Consider the following 21,433-nt stretch of genomic DNA (forward strand, 5'->3'; position numbering starts at 1 on the left):
TGGGCCCTTACATCAGACAGTTTGGGAACTAGCAAGGAGGCTATCCATGTGGGGAGACGAGAAGGCCAGAGGGCTGACTCTTAGCTCTGCTGACATTTAATGCTTGTGTTTAAGTTGGTCACACCCTCCAGTTCAAAGTTCACATTACAAACCAAAGCCCTGAGTCCTAGATCCCCTTAAAACTCCCAAGAAATGTGACTGCTGACAGATTCCCAGCTCAGGTCCTGGAAACCCCACAGGAGTGGAGAGTGGGCTGGGCAGGAAGCTGCCTGGGGAGGTGGGTCCTGCGTGGATGGCTAGGGCTGGGCCACTGCTCCTCTCTGCTGGAAACCCCCTTTCTAGTTCATGTCTTAGGGCACCTTCAACCAAGAGATAGATTTCTTTTGAATATAGTTTTTAAAATGTGGTTTTAAAAATACTGCCTCGTATCCACCCTTCTTTACCGGCTCCTCGTTAGTGAGTATTTTTTACAATACGACTAATGGTGCCTTCATAAACGAATCTTTGGGTACATCTTTGGCCATTTCCTCAAAATAAGGTGGGAACACGGTTACGGTTTCTGACGGTGTGTGGACTCGAGGCTCTGCTTTGTTCACCGTGATTCACAGGGCTGTATCTCCAGCTTTACCAACATGTTCAAAACAAATTCGCCAATCCGCCAGGACACATGCTGCAGTTTAAAATACAAATTGCTATGACTGAGGGTAAAGGTTGGCTAATTTTGAGTGGTTTTTCTCTTGAGGTTTTGCCTTTCTCATCAACTTAACGGCAGACTTTCTCCCTCGTTTCTCTTCCTTTTGTTTTCATTTGTGACTATGTTTTGTCAATCGTGTTCTCGTGTTCTCGATACTCACGCTTTCAGAGTGTCTCCTCTCTGCCGAGGCTGATATTGCCCCCGAGATTTGGGTCTTTACTGGGACCCATTTCCTCACTTTCGTGGTGGCACCCGGTGGCCTCTGCCGTGTTGCTGCTGTTTTGTAGCCAGGGTTGGTTGACACGCGGCCCCGTGTGGGATGACTCACTTATCCTCCCCACGCTGTTGCCCAGGTGATAAAGTGACTGCTTCTCAGCCTCGTGTCTGACTCTACTCCGTTATGGCTATAAATGGCCTTCTTGAATGATACATGAGTCGGTCTGAACATCCTAAGAGTTAACTTATCCTCACTCCAACCTCTAAGGGTGCGGAGCCTTCCATGTCCTCTGCTTCCCCTTGGGATTCCCCACCAGAGTCTGAGCCCACTTGAGATCAAGGTTCAGCAAGACAGATGAGAGGACAGAAGGTCTTTGTATGAGTCTGAGTCAGGTCCTGACTTGGTTGCTTAGATTTGCAGAGTGGTGACCAGAACCAAGGACAGTGGAGCAGAACTGCTTTGGGCTGTGTGGACCCAGGGCCCTTTGGGACCCCAGCCAGGGGTGGGTGTGCAGTAGGCAGGGCACCTGAGAGCAGTTGTAGTGTCCCCATGTTTCTTCGCGTGAAATACCTCTATTTCTGGGTCACAGGAAAGCTCCCCGCTGTGCTGTGCAGGCAGGTCTGGTGTGGCCTCCTCTCCTCACCTGTCCCAGGCCCAGGCGAGGCTCCCCGGGGTCTGCAAGGGAGTCCTGGTTTTACTCTTTCTTCATCCACTTGAATAGTGTTGAAATTTTGCAATCCCGTGAACAATCCCTTAGAAAATACAGCAGAGACATCACCGCGTCCACATCTGACTACTCCCTCAAGGAGACTGGTCAGAGGAAAGAGCAGGGGAACCCCAGCCACGCCAGGGCTTGTGACTGCTGGGGTGGACACCTCGTCCTCATTGCTGTGGCCGTGGAGGACTGGGCAGCTGGGCACGGGCCTGGGGAGGTGGGCCACCCCGCAGTGTCATCAGGACGGAGACTCAGTCCCCTGTGGTTCTCGGGCCTCGTGCTGTGCCATTAGCGGGAGAGTAAGTCCTGTGTCCTCTCCTGTTCTTTCCAGGCCTGCCAGGGTTGTACCCTGTCTGTGCCATGTCATCGTCCCCAAAGTCCATGAAGCCGTAACAGGCCACTGACTCTTGGTGACAGCTTTTCTCTCAACTGAGCTTGAGTTTCCTCTGCTCTTCTGAAGTGACCAGTGCTGGTGGCTGTGTCCTCCTTAGCCACCCCCCCCCACACTCGTTACCGTGAGCAAGGCGGTGGAGGAACAGGGCAGCCAGGCCGTTGTAAGTGGTGTGGAAATGTGTCGGAGACGAGCCCTGTCCTGCCTTCCCCACAGGGGTCATCATCAAGAGGAGGAGTGGCGAGATTCCCTGCCCCTTGGCCGTGGAGGCGTTTGCTGCTCACCTCAGCTATATCTGCAGATACGACGACAAGTACAGCAAGTGAGGGCGCGGGGCTGGTCTCAGAGGACAACATGGTGGCACGGGTGTGCGGGAGGCCCTCCTTCCCCAGTTTAGATCTGAAGAGTGAAGCCCCGTCACGGTCCCTGGTCTGGCCATGCACCTGCCATGCCTCTGGGAGGTCTCTGGGTCCCTGCTGAGGGGCTCCTCCCTCCACGGACCCCGTTGTGGGTCTCGGCACACAGCTCAGCCCTGTCCTCCAGGCTATAGCCTGCGTACCTCCTCTCTTGCCTCGTGCCCTGCCTGAGTCCTTAGAGCCATCAGACGTGGGGGCGTGTGTCATGTGCACGCAGCTTGGACAGTGTACATGTGCCATAGCCCGTCTCCCTCCCAGTGTCACCACAGCCCTCAAAGGGGTCAGGAGAAGGAAGGCTATTGAGCATGCAGAGACCTCAGTCCCTGGGGACATGTGTCACACCTAGTACAGGGCTGGACTAATTTGCTAGCAGGTTGGATGTCTGCTTGGCCATCTTTGGGGACCCTCCACTGCCCGGCCTTGGTCATGGCAGGGAGGGGAAAAGCCAGGACCCAGTTCTTCTGCAAAAGTCCCCTGGTGAACAGTTACTCCCACTCTGCCTTTATGAATCAACTGTGTAATTAGTGGCCACTCACGGGGCCTGCTCCATGCTGGGCACTGTGGTGGTTTTGAGGACCCTGGTCCTCAAGTCCTTATAGCCAGGACAGATGGAGAATATAAGGTAGTCCTGAGATGAGGGTGTCTGAGGGGCTTTGGGAAGCAGGGACACTCGGGGCCTAGTGAGGCCTGTCATGTCCAGGCTTGTGCCCCAAACCATAGGACACCAGATTTCCAGCATCTCCTGGAAGCCCTGTCACCCCTCCTGCTTTCTTGTGTCTTGTGTGACGTTCCCTGTGCCAGAGCCTCCCCCCGGCTGGCCTCTGCCTGCCCCAGCCCTCTTCCCTGAAGAGGGTTTGCTGGTTCTTCAGGCCGAGTCACTGGCCCCCTCTGGGTGCATGAGTGACGCTCAGCCTGCCTTGTCTCCTCCGCCCTCAGGTATTTCATTTCTCACAAGCCAAACAAGACCTGGCAGCAGGTGTTCTGGTTCGCCATCAGCATCGCCGTCAACAACGCCTACATCTTGTACAAGATGTCGGATGCCTACCACGTGAAGCGGTATAGCCGGGCACAGTTCGGGGAGAGACTCGTCAGGGAGCTACTGGGCCTGGAGGATGAATCACCGGTCCACTGAGGCTGTGCGCCAGCCCGGGAGTGGCAGGGAAGAGGAGGGAGCCTGACAGTTATCTGCCCATCACAGGCCCAAGTGCAATCAGAAGGTTTGCATTCAGAGAGGAGCACGTCTCCTTGGGGGTGTGGCTCCCACGCGTGGCGTGGGAGAGCTCAGGTGACCAGAGGGCTGTGATGGCGGACGGCACCAACGGCAGGATGAGCTGAGTGTTCTCTGAGAGGAACGGCTGCTTCCCAGAGATGGACACGATCACGTTGGTGCCAGCTGAGCACACAAGACGGTCTACGTGGATAATGGTGCAGGTGCATGGGGGGTTGGGGCTTTTCAGTGTTTGCCTTCTGCAAGCCCCTCCTAGAAGAAGAAACACAACCTGGTGCCATTAAAACGCAGAGCGGGGGGTATTCTTGCCCCATCCTCTGTGGGGCTGGTGGGGAGCTGCCCAGAGTGGGACTAGCTGGGATCGCAGCAGAAGGTGACGCTATTTTTATTTTTAAATCTATCTATCTTCAGGTTATTTTCTTACTGTTGCTTAAGGTCTACTGTAAAGGAGCAGTGTCCTTCTTCTCTCTCCGCACCCTCTCACCATCCCTTGCATGATCAGTTCTGTGTCTGGCCTGTGGCAGGGCGGGAAGGGCCGCTGGCTTCCGGGATGAAATGGTTGCAGCCGTCAAGGACTGGGGAGTCTGAGGCCCGGGAGCTTTGTCACAGTCACCATTGTGGCAGAATTACTTGTTTTGAGACATGTGTAGTGTTGCTGAAACAAAGCCCTCTGCTGAGGACAGACATTTGCTAATTGTCTTTTCTCCGTGTGTGTGTGTGTGTGTGTGTGTGTGTGTGTGTGTGGCTCCTCAAAGGCACAGCTGGCTTGGGACAGTGGTGGCCGCCTGGGTTGGGTGTGGTTTGACATGGGGCCACACTGCTATGCGAGCTCTTTCCCACAGGCCTGGGCTCTTTCCACCCAAGGTTTACACGTCCCCATGGGAGCCACGACCCGGGGCCCACTGTCCCCACGGACATGCAACTTCTGGGTTATCCAGTGCCTCCTAGGCCAGTTCATAGTCACCCCATCTCTACAGATGCAGAATCTATTCGACTCAGGCTTTGAGACGTTTCTCTTCTCACACTCAGTCACCTGTGTTGCTGGCAGCCCCTAACCTCCCTACTGTCTGTGCCCTCATTCCTGGCGAGGACCTCACCCTGGGGTGTGAACTCAGTGCCACGGACTGTAGGCCAAATTTTAGATTGTGTTTCTGACACCTCTGCTGTGCCCTTTAATTGGATCGAAAGCACTTTTACCACATGGAGAAATATATTTTTAATTTGTGATGCTTTTCTACAAGGCCCACTATTTCTGAGTTAACACGTTCCCAGCACTTAAGGAGATTATCGAAGGCCGATGAATTTTCTTTTCTGTCCAGATAAAAATAAAAGTCTATTTAGATGTCGATTCTTTGTTAGTCACGTGGATTTGTTTCAAGGGACAGAGACACAATTACTCTGTAAACCTTGCCTTCCTATTGTGTGATCTGGTGGCTCTTGGAATCCCGAACCACTAAAAGAAGTTTATAAAAGAAATCCAGTTATGGCAGTAGTTGCGTGGATGCAGTCGGCCATCCCCCTCCTCATCCACGGTTACCCGAGGTCGACTGTGATCCAAAAACACTAAATGGAAAAATCCAGAAATAAACAATTCTTAAGGTTTAAACAACTCGTTACGGCGTTCTCTGATTGTTCACCTCTTACTGGGCCTGATGTATGAGTTGAGTTAAGCGGTCACAGGTGTGTAAATACAGGAAAAAACCGTGTATAGAAACACGCACGTGTGGGGTTTGACGCTGCCCGTGGTTTCCAGCAGTCCCTGTGGATGACGGGAGATGACATCTAGTCGTATTTTAGGTGCCTGCCCAACGAAGCAGCCTCAGGCCCGACTTCAGCAGGGGGCACGGCTTCTGTGTGGCAGTGACCCCGCCATTTCTGTGCAGCTGGAGTGGTCACAGATTGTGGTGCTCCGTTGCCACTCATTTTCTGTAAACGCGGGAAAACTGGTTCTGCTGAGGGCTGAGGGGAGGCTGTGGTGGGCTCTCTGTCCTTCCAGAAGGTAAGAGTGGTGTGTGGCCTCCAGGACTGGAGATGCCATAGGGAGAGTTCATTCTCAGGCTGACATTTTGTCCTTTCTGCGACCAGGAAAGGGCCCCGTGTCAACTGCCTGTCACAGGGACAAAATGCCTGAGAAAATTAACTTTTAAGAAGGGGCGGTTTACTTTGGCTCAGGGTTTCAGAAGTTTTGTTCTGTGGTTGGCTCCATTGTTTTTGGGCCTGTGGCAAGGCAGAAGGACAAAGTGGAGCAAAGCTAGGAAGGGGCTGAGGTGGCAAAACCCCCTTCAAGGACACCCCCCCACCCCAGTGACCTAACCTCCTCCCACTGGGCCCAACATCTCCAAATAGCACCACAGGCTGGGGACAAAGCCTCCAACACATGATCTTTCAGGGACACTGAAGGTCAAACCATAGAGGCCCACCCATAAGTGGTTCTTAGGAGAGGCCCAGTGCAGCCTGGTAGATCTGGTGGAACCTCAGAATCCCATGGCCAGTGAGACCCCTCTGCTCAGGCCCTGCCACGGTAATGGACACGCTGTGGGTATCTTTGCTATCAGGTCTAGAAGCAAGAGTCGTGAGCTTCAGGCTCCTGCAAAACACCACAAATGCGTCTCCAAGGCAAATCAGCCTCCGGACAGCTGGGCCTGCGCTGAGCGGCTACAGTGGTGCGTGGTGGGGGGGGGGACACCTAGGTGAGTTCAACCCAGAAACCCTTAGTTTCTATTGCTGCGTTCCTCTTTGGTGTCCTGTTTAACTTGTGCCTTTCTTGCCTACACACTTGCTCTGCAGAGAGGTTCTCTTTCGAGCAGTGTCTTCCTATGGTTAGTAGGTCATCTTGGAAAACTAATGGGAAAGTCTTGGAAATGACACCCAGTCTGCTGCTGTACCAGTGACCTGGCCACCAAATGGAATTGTCTGTCCAATGTGCAAGAGGCAAGAAAGCCACAGGCCCCCAGGACAGGGCCCGACGGTTCTGAGTCCCTCATGTAGGGCCCACTAACGGTCATCTTCCCAGAACGAGCCTGGGCATCTCGCGATACAGGGGGGGGAGTGGGGCTCAGCATCTGCCAGGATGAGCAGGCCGGCCACTCTCAGTGAGAGGATGTGGGGACCTGATGGCATGGAGAAGCCTCTGTGTCCATGGCAAGACCAGGTCCCCAGGCCTGCAGACTTCCTGAGAACAAGGGGATGAGATGCTGACAGGAGGGAGGAGGGAACCCGTCACCTCCACCACATGGTGCTCACACAAGTGGATCACAGCCCCATGTTTGAAAGGTGGACGGTCCTGGCTGACAGGTGAGGCACGCTTGCATGTGGACCCAGCGGACTCCTGGGTGCCACATCACTTCCTTGAGGCAGATGGGAGAGAGCCCTTGCTTATCCAGGTAAGCCAGGTCGTCAAGTATGTACACCAAGGTCAAAAATTCAACCGAGCAGCAAGATTTCAGCTTTTAATTGGCTCTCTCCCTGGATTTGCTGTCTTTAAAAGGTGCACCTAGCGCCTCCTGGCGGGCTCTGCCAGCGAGCTGAACACAGGAGGCAACTAGACGACTCTGGGTGGGGTTTCTATTCTACTCCAGCAGGTCAGGAAGATGAACCCATAACAATTCGATGCATTTTTTAGGTATAAATTAAAAGTCTACCTGTAGGATTATGGCAGGAGTTTTGCTTGAGGCATTCTTTGGTCACTTTGACTCGTCCCGTCCACAGCAGTACAGTGTCCTCTTAATGATGCAGACAAGTCTGCAGGATCCTTTGCAGTCAAGCCAACTGTCAGTCCTGACCTCACCCTACAAGTAACAGTGACCAGTTACAGGTCCAGTAGGGCAGGGATGGCGGTGCGGGGGGGTCCAACATAGAAAATGAAGGTGGAGCAGTTGAAGGATGGGAAGCGTGTGGTGATCACTGACCCAGGAGGGGACCAGCCATCGGCTTCTGGTTTCCCTGCCTGCCTTTGGGATGGAGAATGATGGGTGTAACCCATCCCTGGGAGGCAGCCTCCAGCTGAGGGAAAGGAGAGCCCAATGTTTAGCGCTGGGTAGACAGGGACAGGTCACCAGAGGCAGCTCTCCCTGAAGGTTGTGCCCAAAGAGTACTGGCCCCCTAGGGGTGAGAGGTGCCACATAGAAATGTTAACCCTGACGAAGGAGCAGAAAGTCAGGAAGCTGAGCCCAGCCTCAGCCTCCCTCCAAGCCCCCTCTCTTCCTCAGGTGGGAATTGGTGACAAGAAACCCTGTATTCAAAGAATCTAGAAAGACTATTCATTTCCCCCATTTCTTCCTACTGTGTTTCGTTTCCCTTCTGATTTTCAGTTGACATTTTTTCCGAAGGCGTTTAATGTCATGGTCCTCTACGGGTGATGATCTCCGAGTTGACGCAAAGCATGCACTTGTGTGACGACTGGTTTTATGCTGAGGCTCACTTGCAACAAATCCTTACAAATTCCCTGAAATGCGAAGTGTGTCCTTCCGTTGTGATTTAACTCACACGGCCTGTCATGGATTCTTCTTAACAAAGCCGGTTTACAGCCAGCGGCTCTGAAACACAGTGAGATAGTGTTTGTCTCTGGTGGTGGTCCTTGGGGCTGGAGGACTGGGAAAGGAGGGCCTGTCTGGTGAACACAGAGGTGCTGTGGTTTGGAAATAAAATGGCCCCAAAGGCTCATGTGCTGAAGGCTTGGTTCTCAGCGGGTGGCGCTATTGAGAGGTGCTGACGTCACCAATGCATTAATCCCATGTGCTGAATGACTAAAAGTCATTCATTCAAAAAGCTCTCGTTGAATTCCTCTAAGTGACCAGTCACTCAGTACCAGGGTGCATACGAGGGCACTTTTTCCAGCCAGGACTGTCAAGTAGTGAGGAGTTGTAAACACACGTCCTGGTGGCCACGGTAACAACAGTAAAAACCACAATGGGGACTCACGGGCTGAGCCATACCATCAACTGGGGCAGAATATTTTTAAAGGGAAACACTGAGGGATGTCTACATGGGCTAGAGTCCCCATGGACGTTACCCCATGACCTGGGCTGGCTTGTTTCCCCAGCAAAACTCCGTGACACTGGGCCAGTTGGTGTGCCCAACCGTTCTGCCCCTGGTGCTACAGGGTGAAGGGATGCAAAATGACCACGTGTCAAACCTTGCGGGAGTCTGCAGGGGGAGGTTCGAACCCCCGGAAGAAGCCAAATGTAACACACAGGTCTCTGCCAGCACCTCGGGTGGGAGGCTGTGGCTGAGGCACCCCGGGCCTTCTTTCCCTGGCACTAGAAAACAAAGGGCTGAGGTTTGTCGACCCCCCTCCCCACCCCTCATACATACACAGTGCTGCCTGGGCCAGGTTGTCCCAGGCTCAGCAGCAGCAGTTGTGTGACCTTGAGCAGCTCAGGGAAGCCTGTGAGAGGGGTGTTTTACCCATGTTCCCATCCGGCTGAGCAAAACATCTAGAGATAGGGCAGGAGAAATCCAATCCCAGAGGACACAGCCTGCAAGGCCCAGTGTATTCATGGAGAATTTGGGCTGGGAGGGGGAGGCGTATGTTAGGCGCCTTCCTATGTTAGAGCGATCAAAAAATAATATCCAACAGCCTGGCCGACCCTGACTCAAGCACCCCTAAATGCAATTGTTGCCTCTCCCCCATTCTGGATTCTGTCCCTGCCTTTGGGATGAGGCAGTTCCCGGTTTTCCCAGCAGAGGGCAGAAGAGCACACCTGTGAGCCTCCAGCCACCGCGAAAGAAACCCAGCATTCAGGTGAGGAATGAGTGGAGTATGGAGTCTTTGCCGGTCCAGAGAGGAGAGGAAGAAATAAGCAAGACTACAGCATGGTACAGTCGGGGACAGGAATGGGAAGGGGGCTTGCAGAATCCCATGCTCACTCCCCCAGTCATTGCTTCCTGGGCTTCAGGTGCCAGGCACTTCTGGGAAGCTAAGGCAATGGAAGGTCCTGTTGTTCAGTGTACATTCCAGCAGCGGGGAGCCCACCATGAGCCAGGACAGCAGGATGAAGTCAGCCCTGAGAGGCAGGTGGGACTCAGCCAGCTCTAAGGAAAGGGATGCCTGGCAGCCGGTGCCCAGCCTTGCTGTGCCACAGTCGCGGGGGACGCCAGGTCCCACCCCCAGGCTTGACCCGCTCATGTCTCACACCATCCCAGCTCCTCCCGTTTGTGAGACTGGTGACTCCCAAACAGGCTAAGGTTTGTCAGTGAATGTCAGGACTGGAACCCAGAGTTGCTCACCCAGTGCTCATGTTCCACACCACGCTGCCCCAGGCCAGGTAGCTGGTCTTTCCTGGAAAACATACCTGCTTGCACAGCTTGTCCTGCCACTAATAAAGAAGTGTACAGCACCCTTACTAACTGGCAGAAATACAACCACAAGGATCGGGGCCAGGTCCTGAACCCCCATCTTACCTCCTGCCCCCTTGAAGCACGGAGGGCCACGGAGAGGCAGTGGGCGCAGTGGGCATCACACAGTGCCCAAATTCCCATGTACAGGCTTGCTTCCAATGCATGAGGCACCCCAGAGTCACGACCATCCCACACACCATGTAACCCCCTCTCGATGTGCCCAGCCCTTCAGCACCAACTCCAGTCTGGAATATCACCAGCATCTTGCCAGCTGAGTCCCCATCAGGAGAGCAGGACAGGCCCCTTCCTGGGGAGCAGTTCCTTGTTTCCGCACGTGAGGAGTGCCCAACACCTGTGTGCCCAGCATGACAGCAGGCACCACACACATCACAACCCACTGATACGCCTCCCAGGGGGATGAGAGGACGGAGCCTCTAGGCTTGGCCATGACACCAGCCCTGGGATCCAGTATCTGTGCAGCCACCTGGGCCACTGCCTGGCTCTGCAGTTAGTTATGTCACCCTAGCACTGGATCCAAGGGGGCTTCCTTCTGAGTCGTCTGTAGTGTATTACTGCCAAGACAGCTCGGTGGGCACGGAAACTAAACCTGCTTTCCTTCTGACTGATCAGCTCCAGCTGAAGCTGGTGTGAGTGCAATTGTGAAAAGAGCAGCGCTGGCTCAAGCTGACCATCTCTGGGCAGCCGTGTGCCAGCATCTCATCCCTCCTTCCTCAAAGGCAGTCAGCCCTTCAGCTACTGTTCAGGTCCCCCTAGCAGAGCTCAGGCAGGAAGGTGACTGGGCGCTGGCCTCTCCTGCCTCCTTCCCCACAGCAACCTGGGAGGCAAATTGCCTCATGCTTCACCCAGAGGAAGGGCAACTGGGACATTTCCCACACTCGTCAGGCCACCAAGTCTGCTTCCTCATGCACACACACGCAGGGACCCCATCCCTGCCCACTGCCTCCCGTGGGAGCCTTCCCGTAAGCCTCCCACGATGGCGCTTGGAAAGACACCAGTGCAGGCCTTGGGGAAGGAGGACAGAGAGCTGGGGAGGGGCTCATGGTGCGGAAGTTCCTAGAGTGATGGGTGTCCTCAGACCACAGACCTCCTCCCCCACTTGCCCTACTGTGGAAGGAGCAGCAGATCTGGGTCCTCAGGCCAAGTCTTTTCAACATCTCCTGCACTCAGCAGCTTGCTTCTTTCCAGGTTCCTCCCTCTCCTGGGTGTCCCTCTTTACTGACCCACCTCAAAACGGACCCATGCCGTGTCCTGAGTCCCTCCTTGGGGCTCCTCTGCCTGGCTCAGCCTTGTGGAGCCTGGTACGCATGCGTCTTCCTACGGCGAAGCTCCTCAGCGTCTTAGGGAAAGCCCTGTGAGCTCTTTGGAGTGTGGGGAAGGGATCATTTCCACACACAGAAGACCCTGGACCAGGCACCGGGAGCTTCAAGTCTCTGCCTGCTGTCGCCGTCTGTGAGGCCACAGCTGAGTGCCAGGACAACTCAGGTTGACCAGTACTGATGAGTAAGACAGTGAAGCCCTCCCTACCTGTTCCGCTGGGGATGCTTTTTGGCACCACCATCCTGCTCAGGGGTGTGCTGGAGCAGGCGGCAGGTGAGACTTTGGGGAGCGAAGCTTCTCAAAACCTCTTAATTACTGTGCAGGTATGCCCTGGCCAGAGCCGGGCCCTGAACATCATCATGGTCCTCGCTAGGGGTCTGACCCACACACCCCCGGCATAGGGTGCGAGGAGACGTTCCTCTTGATTGGGATTTTCTGCCTCTTGGGTTAACTTAGCTGAGACAAAAACAGCACACTCAGGATGAAAACATCTGAGTTCCAGAGGCAGAGGTGCTAATGAAATTCAGGTCCGGCACGCGGGACTCACACTGCTGGCGGAACAGCTTTTGTCCCAAAGCTGCCCTAATGAAGAGACCTCTGACAGCCCTGCACCCCTGGGCAGGAGCCCTGCTGTCCCTGGCAAAGGGGAGCTGGTGGGCATTCCCCAGGTAGAAAGTCAGCTCATTCGGTGTTAGACCTTTTCCTCACCTTCCTTTCCTGCTGGGTATATCCCAGGGCACAGGAACAGAGGCCCTGCCCTTATTAGATTACCAATGGGTGGGACTGTCTGCGACAGAGATTACATGTATGGCCCCCAAACCAGTCTGAACACTGTCCCCCTGCTCCTCCAGGCTGCTGACACTGGCACAAACCTGTTACTCAGTGTGGGGACGTCCTATTGCCTAAGAAGGGCATAAAACGGAGTGTCTTGCTTCTCCTGAGCAGCAACAACCTCTAGCCTGGAGCCCGTGGGAGATGCAGTCTCTGGCCTATGCAGAACTGGGCACAGGAACACTGGGCAGGGCTGGACTCTTCACATCCCTGGGGAGCTGTGCAGCCCAGCAAGCCTGAGCACCAACAGCTGTCTATGTCATGCTCTTCTGATTCCCAAAGTCACCACCTACACTATAAGGTTTGAGAAGCACAAGTGTCACTCACAAGGCAGAGTCTGAGGACTGAGTACTGGGTTTAGATGACCATCCTACCGACCACTGATGACACTATGGTACAGACCTTACTTAGGTTTTCAAAGCCTTCATCTTCCACCTGTTGAAAGGTGGAAACAAGCACTGAACAAGGCTGTTAAGTGGCCTGTGCAGTTTCTGGACATCACTGCCTACTCCTCCCACATGGAGGCCTGACTGGCTCCCCAGCTAATGCTGGCACTTGTGTCAGGAGCACTGCTAGCAGGGATGACCTGCTGGGAAGCAGGCAGAGAGATGACCTCCGAGGCCCTGTCCTATGCCAGACTGGTCTGTGGACCTCTGGTTTGGAGCTGCAGGAGGCAGAGCTGAGCTGTGATGTGGCATCTGGGATTCATGAGACATCAGCCCGTGAGTCACTTGGGACTGCCATCATAAACTCCCCCGGACTGGGCAGCTTGTAGAACACAATCCTGGAGGCTGAAGGTTCCAGAGCAGGCACAGCAGTGTAGATTGCCAACTTGTTACTGTGTCCTCACATGGAGAGGGGCCCAGGGTTTTAGGGTCCCTTTTACAAGGGCTCTGTCCCACTCAGGAATTACCCCCCACCACGACCCAATCACTTCCTAAAGGCCATGCTTCCCAATGCACCACCGAGGGGGTTCGGGTTCAACCTTGTCCTCACAGTGATCCAGTATGACCACACAGTGAACTGCACACAGGGCTGGTGCTGGTTAAGTGCACTTGTGTGGCTGTCACCACCAAGTACTGACTCCCTGGCCAAAGTCCACCCCCTCAGTTCTATGCCTTATGGTCCTCTAAACCCCCAGGGGGAGAAAGAAGGAGAGAAGGGAAGAGCCCACACTGTCCCTCAACTCAGTCCCAGAGCCGGGAGGTTCTGGACAGTTCTCCGGCTCCTGTCCATTCTGGCCAGTCACACCTTCTCAGCCAGCCCCAGGCCACATCATCTCCATACTGCTCCAGCACTTGCTCCTCATGGGAGACCGAGCATTGCTTCAAGTCTTGGCCAAAGGCCCTGCTCCTTTGGGATGAGCTTCCTGGGATCAAACCCAGTGCTTCTCCCCAAAGCTTCCTTGTCTAATAAGAGGGCAGAGTGGCCTGTCTTGTACCTCCTGTGACTGATAGCTCTTGGTTCTCACTGGGGTCTTGGAGGTCAGCCCCACTCATATGACCTGTTCTCTTGCCCTCTGCCCCTTCTCAGTCTTCTCAGACTGGCACCCAGGGTGCAGGCCAATGGGCTATTCCTTCCATCTGCCTCTCCTGCCTCCCCTACCACACTCACTCGCCACACATCCACTGAAGACATAGCAGTTCCCCATTTCCCATGGGAATCTGCCATGCCCTCTTCTGTCCCCTGCCCCTGGATGGCCATATGTGCCCAGCTGACCTGATGCAGGGCTCTTGGTGGCTGAGACACAGGTAGGGGTCTGCTTTTGTGCTTCACCTCTGACCCTGCTACCAATCTTGCAAAGTGAGCAGAGGGTCCCATCCCAGACCAGGCTCAATGACAGTTCTTAGGAGACGCAGAATGCAGGGCAGGAGCCAGTGTGGAGGCCCTGCCTTACCTGAGGCTTCCCTGTGACCTACTGCCCTCTCAGAAAGCTGCAAGCTGTCCCCTCCTCCTTCCTAGTCCCTGGACCCCTGACCCCTGTCACAAGGCCCTGAGCTACCCCTTCTTCCCCTCCACCCGAGCCCTCAGGACCCCTTGCCTTCTCACAAAGCCCCGAGCTGCCTCTACCTCTCTCTTCCACCCCTGCCCCTGGTGAGCTCCAGTCTGCTAGCCACAGGGTACCTGGCCTTGGCCACTCCCGAGGCTACCCTCATTCACCACCTCTTGTCTCCAAAGGGCTATGCCAGCCCCACCTGAACTGGCTGTCCTGGGGTTCTGCTTCACTCAGCCTGGGAAATGAAATGGGGCACACACTGAACTCAGCAGAGCCCCAATTAACAGGTGACATGGGATAAAACTCAGCCATAGGTTACAAAGATTGGAGGTGGGCAATTACTCTAAGGCTGGCCAACCCCAGCGGTGTCATGGGGTGACTGTCCCTTACCCCTCAAGCTTTCTCGTTTCTGAGTGGTACCCCCTCCCCCAGTGGTGGGCACCATTACTGGCTCTGTCTCTGAGATCAGCTTCTTCCTACCCCGCCCATCCTCCCCGCAGCCTCTTGGGAGGCCTTGTACCAATCTGGCAGGCAGTGGGAAATGCATATCCACTACATCCACAGCCAGAGTCTAGGCCAAGAGACTCCAACATGGCGGTTTCATGGATGAGACCACACCCAGGGCAGTCCACACATTGCTGTCACCACGGTTGAGAGGCCTCTTAGCTGCCCCTGACCTTTTCTTTATTCTGAGGCCTGGCTCTCCTGCCCACTTCATTTCCCACCTGGCTGCCAGAAGGAGAAGTGGCCAGCCACAGTCCAGGCCACAGGCACAATCAGTGGGTGCTCCCTGCAGCCCCTCCTTGACTCAGCCGTCCTGGTGCCTGCTGGCTGCTATTTCAATACAAAAGCAAGTCCAGTGCTGAGTGCGAGCCTCTGGCTCAGACAGGCCTGTCCTCAAGGGTGATCTGCCCGTTTTGTTCTCAGAAGCAGGGCCAGAGTCCAGGGCCACCAATAGCAGGAGCCCTGCGTCACCTCCTGGGGTACCCTGTGGACACCCCTCTCCTGCTCTGTATTTTACACTTAGCGTCACAGCAAGGGGAAGACTAACTCACTTGGGTTAGTCAGGGTTCTCCTGGCAGACAGTGAGCACACAGGCAGATGAGAAGGGTCTCAGGGACTGGTTCACTTGGTCACGTAGGCTGCTAAGTCTCATGACAGGCTGTCTGCAGGCTGGAGCCCTGGGAGGCAGTGCAGCTCAGTCCAAGCCTGAAGGCCCGAGAACTGAGGGCCACTGTGCTAGTCCAGGAGTCGAAAGGCAGGAGAGCCTGGAGCTCTGAGGTCCCCAGCAGGATGGGGAGCGTCTCCGATGCCAGGGAGAGAAACTGCCTTTTGTTTCTATGGGGGCCCCTGGCAGCCAGAAGGTGCTGCCCACATTGAGGGTGATCTCCCCTTAATCTGTGTACTCCTCTGGCCACACCTTCAGACACACCCAGAAGCAACCCTTTTCCTGCTCTCTGGGGATTTCTGAATCCACTTAAGGTGCATAAACTTAACCACATCACTGAGCCCAGAGATGTGTTCACACTTCACACTCCCCCACATGGTGGGAACAAAGAACCTTTCCCATCATGAACTTCAGACCTATGGTGAATGTAGCCACAAACTGGGAACTTTGTCTCCAATTACAAAATCTTATTTTTATCACATTATTACATTTTTCAAAATATTGTTTATGCTCACCTCCCCGATTTTGAAATTAGAGCAGCAGCAAGATCAAAGGCTTCTGTTATTCACTACATTAAGAAGCACACACATTATAAAAAGTTAATTGTGTTGATTAGTCCTCTTACAAATCTTGTATTCATGTGCAACCCTCCTGAGACCCTGCGTTTCCAGCAGATACCTAAGCAACCTGTGCCACAAGGGGAAGGGGCTCCAAAGGCCAGCAGAAACCTCTCTTAGGTGCAGGAACAGGGGCCACACTGCTGACCTGTGCACCGATGGCTGCAAAATCCTTCCAGCAATGGGAGACGTGGTGGCTGTCCCTTTCTTGACTCCAACCTGAACACATGGGAGGTAGGGGCTTCTGGCTCCCCAAGTGCCTGAGGTCCAGGACCTGGCTGTGAGCAATGCCACATGGCTAAGAAGATGCCTCATGGTGAGGGTCATCTGCCCTCCTGCACCACGGAGGGGGCCGGGGTCAGTCTGTTCACAACATCAAGTGTAGGATCGACCTGGAATCCCATTACCTTTGGTTTGCCGTATGAGACAATGGACAGCTGTCATCTGAAGCACAGTTAGGTAGGGCTTCTCCAAAAGAGAATTCTCCAGGGAGTCCTCCAGCTGGAATCAGCTGCTCCAAGTCCCTGCATGACACCCCTCTCCCACTGGTGACCCATGAGGGTCCCATCACCTTCCCGAGACTCAGTCTTTATTTTCTGAAGTCAAAATCATCACATGGTTACTTACCACTTCACGAAGCTCACCGTAACAGCCTTCAGGAATCTGGCTCCCATATGACTCCCCGTGGGCACCACCTCGGGTGGGGCAGGACCCTAGGATCTTGCTGCAGCCCTGCTTGACAGCCGGACTGGGGGCCCAGGCAGGGGAATCCTTTCCTTCCTTGGGACCCCGGGGGCTTGAAGTTTAGGTTCTTTGTAGGCATACGTCATATGTACAGTCAGATAGGCACATGGCATATTGCCTCTCACTTGCTGAGAAGTTTATAGGGTGCCTGAGATTTTCTGGCTGATTATTTTAAAAGTGTGACATTATACTACAGCACCAAAGAGCCAAGTTGGATTAGACACAGTACTCTGCACTGAAAACGACCCTCTGCTCCAGGCAGCGCCAACTCCTATGATGGGAACTGGCACGAAGGCTTCCTGAGAACCTGAAACCCACATTTGTCCCCCGCCACCCCAGTCTCACCACTTCCTCTTGGCTGTCCCATCAGGTGGCTTTTCGTGTGCCCCTGGGGCTGGGCTCCCCTTCCTCTAATGCTCTTACCTCACACAGAACCTCTGAGAGGTAGGGATCGGCCTCACCAGAGTACAGAGCAGTTTGGCACCATCTTGGGGGCCAGGCGCAGGGTTCTACCCGCCTGAGTCCCAGGTCCTCTTCAGGACTGAGTACAAGAGTGTTTTTCAATGACAGCTGTGGGTAGGGTTCATCCCTGCTGTCTGAGCAGGAAACACACCCTGCCCCCAAAGCCCCAGGGACATTTCCAAACTACACTAACACCTCTGTCCCTCAGATGGGGCAAAGAACCAAATTTTTGGCATCTCAATAATGGAGAAAGGGAACACACACTGAAGTTCCCAGAAGGTTCTGCACTCATCAGTCAATCCTTTCACTGCCTCAATTCAAACTGCTAAACAGGTGGCCAAGAGTCTATTTGCTTGGCACACTTGCGCTGTTCACACAAAGGTTATTTGAAAGGTATTTAAAGAACCTCAGCTACTCTCACGTGAACTAGAGAGCCCCAGACAACTACGGAACAAGTCCATACGTTTTATTCATCGTCAGAGCCGGGGACAGAATCAAGGCCTTCTGTAAGTACTCTAGCACTGAGCTAATCCCCAGCCCCGTACATTTAAATAATTAAAAAACTGTAAAATATTTGTCTCCCAGGTTTAGCATAGGGTGTGTCCAAAGTGGATTTACAGGAGAGCACAGGTGGATTTATAGGAGAGTATGTGACACCGGGAAGGTCCCCACCTCCATCACCAGCTATAAAATGTCAATGACCTCAAGGGCTTGGCTGCAAGCCTGGCACAGCTCAACTATTCCACAAACAGGAACAATCATTACTACAAATGACAGTAAACAGCCAAGGGTACAGCAGTAATGGAGAGTGTGTTTTGAAGTGTGGTTAAGAAATGGTGACTGCCAGGTCAGAAGACAGACGATGACCACAGGCCTCAGCCCAGTCCCACCATCCTAAAACAGCCAAGAGACGGCTGTTGCCACCAGACAGTGTTATCTATAAAGTATCTTCTCTTTATTTAAGTTAAACAATTTCAAGGATGGTTTCCATCTATAAAATGCACAAAGTACAAGCTCTGTACAGCAGTTCTTTTTAAAAATTAACTGGAAAAAAAATTACCAAACTATATTTTAAATCTGCAAAACATACGCACAGACACCATCATTTCGGCTTCATGGAGACGTGAGAAGGACCACACAGAAGACAACCACCTCTGCCCGCAGGGCTGGGGAGCTTTAGTTTTAGAAACGGAAGTGGGAGGATGGGCTAGCCCCGATGACAATAAAATAACGCAAGCACAGTAAGTCACTTTGGCACACTGTGTCGTGTAAACATGGCACCGCAGGGCTGCCCAGCCTGCTCTGCTCTGAGCCACCCACAACTCAGGGCTGGGTGGTACCCCGCGTGGCACAAAGGTGATGCAACAACAGGGTGGGGTGCGGGTGTGTGGGTAGAGTCAGCAACACACCTGGCTAACACCAGTCCACCTGCTTTCACATCCATGTTTCTTCCTAACAGAAGCAGTTCACAGGCAACAGAGTTTAACAGCAGAACTCAGGTGCTTGGGGCTGAGCCTAGCACAGATGCGCTTCCGCCCTGCCAGCCTTGCCTTGGACATCCTCGTACCTGTACCTACAAGTGGTTACCATCAGGACCACTTTGAAAGGTGGATGGATGTGTGGAAAATTAACCAGGCACATGGTCACCTGTCTGCTAAAACACATCTGGTTGCTGGGCAGGGGTAAAAAAAGACAGAAGCTACCTGCCAGGCATCCACTGAGGGCTGTGGTCACAGCGTGGGGCTCCTGTGTTGGAGGAAGGAGGACAGCAACATTTCCTTCCTAGAACAAGATGGAAGGAGAGCACGCACCAGCGGGTGTTCTGGCTCCCCATGGCTCTGCAGCCTCTAGATGTACGATGCTCACAGCAGACGCCCAGGCATCTCTTCTCATTATAGTGTCCAGGTCACCTGTCTGTGGTTTTCACAGGACCACAGACTGCCGCTCCATGCCTGACCCTCAGCGTGAGTGCCCAGCCTTGTGGTGGGAATGGGGGCACTGGGGCTGTTGCACGCCAAGATGGCAGCCACACGGTCCACTGGCAGGTGAGGGGCTCACCGCCTAGGCTCTGCTGGCAGCTAAGTTGCTCCAAAGACCTGACACTGAGGTCAAACCACCACCAGCCCAGAGCTAGGGTGGTGCTGGCCTGTACCGTCGCAGGCAGTGGAACACTGTGGCTCACGTTAGGAGCTATGATTTGGGGTTTTTCCCTAGAGAAAAAAAAATTAATTAAAAACATAAAAAAACCAAAGCAATACATGCCAAAATAAGTAACCTATCTAGGTTGACAGATACCAATGGACACAAAGTGAATTCTCCAGCACACAGCCTGAGACTGGTGGTCTGGGGAAGCCACAGCTGGCACTGTAGCACCTAGTGGCTGATTGGGCTCCAGGGACAAGGAGGCCACTGTGGACTCCAGGACAGCCCGTCCCTCCACATGGCTGGGAGCTGTACAAGTGATGATCTAGGGAAACCATGGGGAACTGACCGTACATTCCTTCTTTGTATGTATTTATGTCTAGTGTCCCAGCACAGGGAGTTCATATTCAAATACAGCAAGCACATGAGTGGAAGAAAGGAGGGGCTGGAGGACAGCTGGGCCCAAGACGTAGGAAAAGAGGACAAGGGAAACCTGCAACGGCGAGGCCAGTGTGGAAATTACACTTGTTTCTTGTTTTTGAGACAAGGTCTTGTTATGTGACCCAGGCTGGCCTGTCTCTCAAGTGCTGGGATTACAGGCATGCCCACCACACTGGCTCACATGATTTCAATGGGTTTGAATGGAGGATTCAAGAGTCCTTGCTGTGAGGGTAGCACCCCCAGCCCCTCCAGTCCTCAGCATGCATGTGCTGAGCTGTTGCTCCACCACACCCTGACGACATCACAGGCTGCTCCTCGGCTGCAGAGCCAGCAGGAAGGGGAAGACGAGGCAGAGGGTGCCAGCCTGGGAGGGCGTGCTGCACCTGGGCTGAAGGGGCAGGCCTCCTCTCCAGCAGGCAGTCAACACAGCCCATGCCTTGCTGAAGTTCTCCGACTTTCAGACCATGATGGAACACTGAGGTATATAGTTTCGCGGAAAGTTTCAGAAACATAACCAAAACGTGATCACCAAACTGGGCTGATGTGCGGGAGGATGGCATTGGCCTCCAGGCTCCTACTGCTGCAGGTTGAGTGAGAACTTCCACTGCTGAGAGAGGGCTGGGCCGCACACCTCCACGCTCAGACCCCCGGTCTTGGCTGAGCGGCTGTCCAGACACAGGTTGCTCCCTACGTGCCGCAGCTTGGAGTTGCCCTCGATCTGCTCCCACTTCTGCAAAAGACAGGAGCACAGTGTGGAGAGAGCACAGGCTAGCAAGCAGGCCACAGCCAGGCCTTCAGGCCATGTTCAAGACAGACTCTGACCACGGAGGACAGAAGTCAGCAACACCCTGCAGCAAACTAGCCATGGGACTGAGGAGGACACCACTGTCTGCCCTCGGCCCACCTTTGCTTCAGGTGTCCCCTATCCAAGCCCCAGGGTCTGGGTGGCCACCCCTTGTTTATTACGAGCCCTTCTTCAAGAGGAGTGTGTGTCCATCACGTGGTGGCAGAGACATGGCCATCATGCTTCCTCCAGAAAGGAGCCATCGGAAGCTCTGGCTGTGCACGGCAGCCTGCCTTGAGGTCGTTGCAACACCACCCTGTTCCCACCCATGCTGGGTCTTAGGCCTGATGCAGACAGGAACGAGAAGCTTGTGTGGACACAATGTTGAAAAGGACCCTAACTCTTCAGTGCCTTCTCTACTGGAGTGCAAGCACCTGGGTGGTGAGGACTTGGTCCCAGATGCCCACCAGTCCCCACTGCTCTGCATGGCTGGGACCAGCCACGGTGTGAATGTGCCACTCTTGGGGTGTGAGGTGCAATGCTCTTACTAGTACTAGTGCAGTAGGACCACACGACAGCCAACCCACAAACCCAGGCCCGAAGGAACTGAGGCCCTGCCCGTGACTACGTAACAAGTGCTATCAATAAACATCCCGATTTAAAAGCTCTAACATCTGTTTTTTTTTTTAAAGTAACACACTTTTCTCCCAAAAGCTTTTCCTTCATTAATGGAGACTGTGGTTCTAATTAATTTTTTACACTATGTGAACTATAACAATCTGACACTATCTAACACTTCTGGAATTAGATTTTCGCACTCTTGCCTCCCTTTTCCCTTCGACTCTGCAAATTCAAACAATATGATGCTGGCTTGCCTGGAATCCTACATCCTGACTGGCAAGACAGCACA

At 53.9% G+C, this 21,433-nt stretch overlaps 2 protein-coding genes across 5 annotated transcripts in view; one reads left to right on the top strand and one right to left on the bottom strand.

Annotated features, from left to right (window-relative positions):
* Pgbd5 (piggyBac transposable element derived 5) overlaps window positions 1–4,344 on the top strand; it is a 61,330-nt gene extending 56,986 nt beyond the window's left edge. For both annotated transcript variants that reach the window (XM_074056902.1, XM_074056903.1), the window contains 2 exons: window positions 2,234–2,339; window positions 3,370–4,344. In XM_074056902.1, coding sequence (XP_073913003.1) covers window positions 2,234–2,339; window positions 3,370–3,565 — 302 coding nt within the window. In that variant the 3' untranslated portion in view covers window positions 3,566–4,344. The remainder of the gene's footprint in view (window positions 1–2,233; window positions 2,340–3,369) is intronic.
* Window positions 4,345–18,089: 13,745 nt separating this feature from the next.
* Galnt2 (polypeptide N-acetylgalactosaminyltransferase 2) overlaps window positions 18,090–21,433 on the bottom strand; it is a 129,901-nt gene continuing 126,557 nt past the window's right edge. For all 3 annotated transcript variants that reach the window (XM_020168837.2, XM_020168839.2, XM_074056901.1), the window contains exon 16: window positions 18,090–20,469. In XM_020168837.2, coding sequence (XP_020024426.1) covers window positions 20,314–20,469 — 156 coding nt within the window. In that variant the 3' untranslated portion in view covers window positions 18,090–20,313. The remainder of the gene's footprint in view (window positions 20,470–21,433) is intronic.

Source organism: Castor canadensis, chromosome 15 (genome assembly GCF_047511655.1).
Source record: "Castor canadensis chromosome 15, mCasCan1.hap1v2, whole genome shotgun sequence".
Taxonomy (NCBI): Eukaryota; Metazoa; Chordata; class Mammalia; order Rodentia; family Castoridae; genus Castor; species Castor canadensis.